Below are 6,860 nucleotides of genomic sequence, written 5' to 3'. Positions count from 1 at the left end.
TGTCAGCTTTTCCATATCATTTTCCTCTTCTCTTCCCTCAATATTACATTACATACCTATATATACATATACGTTCATATTCACCAACAAGTTCTGAGAGCCTTTGCTGTCCAAAACCCCGAAGAGAGTCAAATAGCCTGTTGAATGTTTGTGTAATGCGCTCAGCCTGACTGTATGGAAAGCGAACTGAAGTCTGGTCACTCCGTTGAGTCTCGACGAAGGCGGCGCTCTCCTCAACACTTTACTGAGGGGAGAACGCGAAATGTGGACACTGGTGAACGGACAGACGGTGACTATAGATGATGGAGCGACATTTACCTTATCTGCCTTTAGAAAGTCAGTTCTTTTAACCCTTCAGTGTCCTCTTCTGGAGAGGAAGAGCTGTCATGGGAGACGCGCGGCACTTCGCACGCGTCTGGATTGATGGAGAACCGCGAAACTTCGCAGCGGGTGAAGAACATCACGAACATGCGTGTCCAGCGCGGTAGAACGATGGAACGCTGACGCGATACATTGTAACAAAGGCAAGTAAACGCGTTCTTTATTGAGGCGCCTTTGATACATTTGTAACCAGTAACGCCAAAGCGCCAATATCAATACAGCAACTGACTTGACCTTATTAGAGGTCGATAGATTTGTAATGTTACTGATGGAGTCTAATCTCAAGTTTGGACGCAAATCGAGAAATGGTGCCTTCAACATGTAGAGCTGTTTAAGTCCATTTGATATACAGAGAGGGGCATATCTTTATTAGAATGAATGAATTTGAGGTTGAACCCACAATTAAGAGAGAAAAAAAAATGTTTTGATGTCTTTGATCATTTTAGCACAAGCTGGTCAATCTTTGAGAAGCGTCCAGAAATGTGTCTGAAATGATAATGAATTACAACAAAATAATGGATCACATTTGGTGCATTTTTGAACATTTTCTATATATATATATATATATATATATATATACATATATGGTGCATTATATAGGGTCTGCGGCATGCACAAATGAATTGGAGATTCAGCCTTTATTAAGGGGAAAAAAAAAAGGGTTTTTATTATTATTGTTTTGTGTGATATTACAGCTACAACAATGTTTTATGAAGCTTACTGCAATGTCAGAAATGATTATGAATAGACTTGTTCTCTTTATTTTACATGCAACATGGAAATCAGTCTGTCACAATCAATTTGGACTGTTCGTGCATTTATGCCAGTGATGGCAGAAATATTTGAGTGTTCAGACACGAATGTATGCGACAGTCAAGTTCAACTCAACATGAGTCCTGTCTACAAAGAGATGACCTGGGTGCTTAAATAATAATCTGTACAAATAATCAAACAATAATTTGAAACATTCAGCACAATTCGGATTGAACGATTGATCTACATCTGCTGTTTATATTTTATACTGTTGTATAATTAATTTCACCCATTTGAAAACCAGGGTGAACAGCCATTAAAAGTAAAGCTGAACTTGGTAATGGAAAAAAAAAGAGATCTGGAATTCATCAGTCCAGTCTTTTGATGAATCAGTCCAAACATATGCTCCGAGATGCATGTACTGTAGATTGTTTTTCTGTGTGCATCTCATTTTACTTATGGAGTTTGACATTTGCATAGTTGTAAAGGAAAAAGTTCAGTCGTTTATGATGCAGTATTAATGTCAAAAGGGAATCAGTGCCAAAATTACATATTATTATTGTTATTATTATTAGTATAATATACATATTTTGCCACAACCTCAGTGTTTACATGGTCATACACTTTGTATTTTTAGAATACTGACATGTTGCTTACAAGTTCTATCTGATTTAAGTATTCTAGCAGAACATTCAAAGCATTTCCCATGAGTTTAAACAAACCAAGTGAGTTGGCGCAATGGTAAATGACATTTTCAGAGTTGTTGAGAAACCTCTGCCAATGGAGCGTTTGTTATTCCAGAGCGAATTAGCCACATATAATTTCTCATTTATGGACTGTTGTTTTTCCCCCACATTCTTCCTCAGCCAAAAGTGGCATGGACTTTGGAGATTCTTAGTGGTTCAATTTATTTTTGCCTCGGTCAATGCAATGAGCGCAAGGCTTCCCCTGCACACCTGTTTCTTCTTCAAGTTAATATCAACAACATAAAGAAATGACCTAAAATCAACTAAGCTTGTTTAATATCTGGAGCTCCCTTTGGAAATCCAGCTGGGTAGTTTATCTGTCAGTGTATTAAAGAAATATGTCATGCCTTAAAACTAATGCAACAGTTGTTTCAGGGACTGGGAATACTCTCGTTGCAATAAAACACAGCATCAGCCACTTTTAAGTAAATTTAGAGCCTATACGATTTATTTAGATACAGTTTATGATTTGTTTGTGGTACACCATCAGAATGGTGTTAATCTATGTATACATCTCTGAAAATCCCATGCATTCCTGCTGCATTCTGTTTCTGAAATTTTAACTAAATCTTTGATTATTTGTGCCATTTATCTTTTATTTTCCCATCAAAGTGCAAGATGCACTGGTTCATACATTGCCAGCCTTTTTTCTTTTTTATTTCACTTTAAAGTCATCCAACAGTTTGTAAAAACAGTTATGTAAATACACTTAAAGTCCACGGGCTAATCGTACATTTCATTAATATGTTTACGCAGCGCAATGAGTCAAGAGTTTGACTTGTATTTAACCTGAAACATTCCTTTAATTTATTACTATGTATTAAGTGCTTTTTGCAGGCTGTAAAGTAGAAATCACTGTGCTTGTTTTCTTAAATGATTTAAAACAAGACAAGCCCCTATGGATTAAATATTAATAGAAGCCATTATAACAAACATGTCTGAGTAGGACTAAAGAAGAAGAAGAAAAAAAAAAAGTCCCAGGACCATTAGCATCAATGTTTCAATTTTCAGTAAACAAGGGGTTATAGTAGTTGTAGCACACATTTCAGATTTGTTTAGGAATCTGAAGCAAACATTAAGATGAAAACTTGAATGCATTGCTGAGTGCTCGTCAACACTCAACTGTAACCTTAATCTCGCCTTTCCCTCTTCACCTTTTCAGACTCCCATTAGGGACCATTACAGACCAGCCTATGCCATGAGGACTCAGAAGTCCCGCGGCCGGACGTCAGCCATACCTTCCCGCCAGCGCTTGCCACGTTTCAGTCTTCACTCCAGGAGAAAGAAAGAAGGTGTAATCCAGGGAAAGCTGCGTATCCGTTCCATGCCGGGTGCCTTTCTGGTGCTTGGGGTAGTGGTTGTTGTTGTTGGCACCGCGCTTGCCGTGGCAGGCTACTGGCCATACAGGGCCCATCGATCATCAGTGGACACGACAGAGGAAGGATCCCCTGGAAGCGCATCAGGATGGGGATTAGGGTCCAAAGGACTGTTTTCCGCAGCAAGTCTGGTTCATAGCGAAAGGATGAAACTACTAGGACCTGTCATTATGGGAGTGGGACTCTTCATACTTATTTGTGCCAATACGGTTCTCTATGAGAATCGGGATAGGGAAACTCAAATGCTTCTGGCGCAGATGCGGAGCGTCATTTGCTCTGTTTCTGCAGCCATGCCCTCGGCAGACCTCTTGCAGGTGAACTCTCTTGCTAGCCACTACCAATGGGTCAGCAGTTTACCTGCAGCCCACCTGAACATCCTCTGCCTGCAGGAAATGTCCAGTTCGGAGCCTCTACTCCAAGTGAAGAGCATGGATGAGGAGGACAGCGTTCAGCAGCAAGACACGATGCACACTGAGGTCCTTCATCATCAGGACTCCTCCTCCACGCCATCGATTCACTCCTCCAACTCTTGCAACAACAGCAAGGAGGTTTTTTGCACTGAGGAACGGGGGACCAACTCTGCACTGGATCTGCGGCGAGAGAGTCACTTTGGACTGAGCAACTGTATGACAGCATCCTCGATGTCCACACTGGGTGGGGAGGACTTGGAGATCTTCTCCATCCCACCCAGACGCTCCTACAGCATGGGCCACAGAACTAAACCTCAAATACTGCCCAGGGATCTGGTGCATCCAGAGGACAAGTCCGTGTCTTTGACGGGTCACCATAGACTGCTTCCAAGACAGTCCAGCTCAGAGGTGTGCTTGAACATGGTTGGCATTACAAGCTTTGACCTTATACCTGTGGAAGAGCAGAGGCACCGCAGCTGGCCTCGGCTGGACCTCGGAAGCGCCAGAAAGTATCTCAAGCTGGAGAACAAGGAGGACTCTGTGGACAAGTTACTGGACCAGCTTGAGCAGCAGTGCTTGCAGTTGAACAAAAGCTACGGCTCAGGTCCCTTCCAGTGAGCCGAGGTTTAATCATTACATCAAGGTTAATGGCTTGGCAGATCAGAAGGAGCCTTATATAGTGGTATACACTTGGAATAACCCAACCAACAAATGGGTGCAAGTTTCCAGTGGATATTCTTTGCACAGTTTCTGGAATCCCTTGAGGCCAACTAATTTGCTCATTTCCAAGACCTAGCCATTTATCTCACCTGACTAGTTTTGGTAACTAGCTTGTTCGGAGATTTGCGGAGTATGGAATTGTATCACCTGCTGCCCTTGACGTTACGGAGATATAAACCCACGCCCTGAAGGAAGCTAGGGATGGAGGTATTTTACAGTCATGGGAATGTGCTAAACAGCTCGTGATGTCATTTAGATGATTGGATGGATCCCAATTGGAGGGATCCATTTGTTATTGTTGACCTATTTGTTGCTAAGACACAGCAAGCAGCATTACCTAACCTACGAGGTAGAATAAACGAAGACCTCGGCAGTGACTAGATTCAAAGTAAACACATTTCTGACTTCCGAATTCAGGTCAGCCAAAAGCACGGCTCTGGTTTTGATAGTTATAAGGGCCAAAAAAATGGAGAATGCTGGTTATTTGACCAAAAAAAAAAAAAGAATTCTTCCAAACTGCGTGTCTACTATTGGATTGTCCATTAGAGTTCATTTATATGGTTAAGGTAAAGCAATCTCAGTTGGTGTGTCTGTAAATCTTTCGTCTATGCTTTCCCTGAGTATCTGTTCTTCTTGTATTTCACCTTTCTTCCATCTCTGCCTGCCAGCAGTGAAACGGAAGCATTTACGATGAGGGCACATTGCCCTCTTGGCTTCATTAACTAAGGTGATCAGTGTTTTTGCATGCACTAATGCGGGTACATAATTGCTTTCCCTTTAAAGGGTGGAGCTGGACCGAGCCCCTCCTCTTTGCAGTGAGAATGTGTAACTTCACTCTGTTTACAAAAACAAGGCAGTCACCCTGTCTCTATTTCGTCCGTGTAGCCTGTGTTATTTGCCGTGCATTTTCAATGTATACTGAGCAATATCCACAGTCTGACTGACCAATTGGATCCTTTACACCACCTTTGAACTGAATCCCATGCCTGTGATGCAAATAAAAGGCAAAACAAAACCACTTTAAATGTAAGCGTTTGTTTGCTGTCCATGATTTTACGTTGATGCAAGGTAGCATCAGGGGGTCAAGGTGTGGCTTTTTATCTGCTGCATTTTTTACCCCTGCTGGTAGATGCTATAGCCAAAAGCTTCTTTCTCCATCGACAGACACTCATATGCAACATATAAATCACATTTTTAGCTGTGACAATTTTTCTAGACATTTTCAGCTCAAAGGATTGTCTCGTAAAAAGAAAAAGAAATAAAAGATTCTGAAATTGAGTAGGTGACAGAATACAGATTAGAAAATATCTTTTAGAATGACATTTGATATTGAACAAACAATAACTTTTCTGTCTTAGATCTGTTTGCATATTGACTGATTGTCCTTTTTTCTTGAATTTTTTAACCATCCGTAGTAACTAGAGATAGTTGAGTTGTGTCTTGTTTTCTGCAGACAACAGAAAACAAGATGCATATTTCATTTACTTGATGCAGCATTTAATTTAATTTGGCCAAAGCCTAAAAATACATTTATCAAAAACTTTACAATTTTAACTAAACTTTAACTGGTAAAAGTAATTTAACTTATTAAGTTCTATAATAATTCATAATTAAATGAAAGACCTGGTTTTGGTTAAACTGTTGTGTCACGGTGCAGAGCGACATAAGATCAGCGTAATGGAGCAGAACTCAGCCACACTCTTTGTTATATGTGTACGTGCAAGATTATGGATGTTTGATGTTTGTAACCACTCTGCCATACAACCTTAAAAGCAAGGTCTGATTCAGTGATGATGGATGAAAGCAGTGTGAAAAAGGTTTGCTTTTATATATCCAAGGTGCTTTTATTGATATTAGGCTACTCAGACATTCTGTTTTTTTCTACCCAACTTTAAGAAATTAATTCAGCTTAAACTACTTATTGTACTCCATTCAAACGTTTCAACATTCTATTTATTTTAAGATTAAATTTATTAAATTTATTTATTTTTAAGATTTAACATTGTTAAAAATGTAGAATGAATTCCGTATGAATTTTCATACTGAATTATGACTGGACTTACATTTTTACAGTTTTCAGTGCATGTTACTATCAGTCTTTCTCTCCCTGTTTCTTATCTATAGCTATTTGGGTTTACAACTTTTTAAAAAATATCATGTTACTTTTTATTATGCTGCCTTTTCCATCAGAAAATGCAAATCTAGGTTTATTTTTGGACATTTTGTCAGTTTTATTGATAGGGACAGTGGAGGTTGTAATGACAAGAGCAAAACTCAAATTCATATCACCTGCATGAACCTCAGTATATGATAAATGTCTACAGAGCACAGTGTTTTCAAAGTTTCTGATCTCCATTGCTCTTAATTTAATTTTACAAAATGTCTTGAATAGCTCTGCTCCCAAATGCTAGAATATGAAAATAACTTCTAATGTAATTTCAGACCAAACTGCAAAAAAGTATTGTATTGTTTTC

At 39.5% G+C, this 6,860-nt stretch overlaps 1 protein-coding gene across 1 annotated transcript; it reads left to right on the top strand.

Moving 5' to 3' along the window:
* Positions 1 to 120: 120 nt before the first annotated feature.
* Positions 121 to 5,404, top strand: tmem200b (transmembrane protein 200B). Its single transcript, XM_058752594.1, has 2 exons — positions 121 to 524; positions 3,043 to 5,404. The coding sequence occupies exon 2, from the start codon at positions 3,079 to 3,081 to the stop codon at positions 4,282 to 4,284; it is 1,206 nt and encodes a 401-aa protein (XP_058608577.1). The 5' UTR covers positions 121 to 524; positions 3,043 to 3,078; the 3' UTR covers positions 4,285 to 5,404.
* The last annotated feature ends 1,456 nt before the right edge of the window (positions 5,405 to 6,860 follow it).

This window comes from Onychostoma macrolepis, chromosome 19, assembly GCF_012432095.1.
Source record: "Onychostoma macrolepis isolate SWU-2019 chromosome 19, ASM1243209v1, whole genome shotgun sequence".
In the NCBI taxonomy this organism is placed as follows: domain Eukaryota; kingdom Metazoa; phylum Chordata; class Actinopteri; order Cypriniformes; family Cyprinidae; genus Onychostoma; species Onychostoma macrolepis.
The sequence above is the reverse complement of the archived record's forward strand: the minus strand, read 5'-3'. Positions and strand labels throughout refer to the sequence as shown.

Excerpts from the sequence above, each read along its gene's own strand:
- tmem200b (XM_058752594.1), top strand. The coding sequence starts at position 3,079 with ATGAGGACTCAGAAGTCCCGCGGCCGGACGTCAGCCATACCTTCCCGC.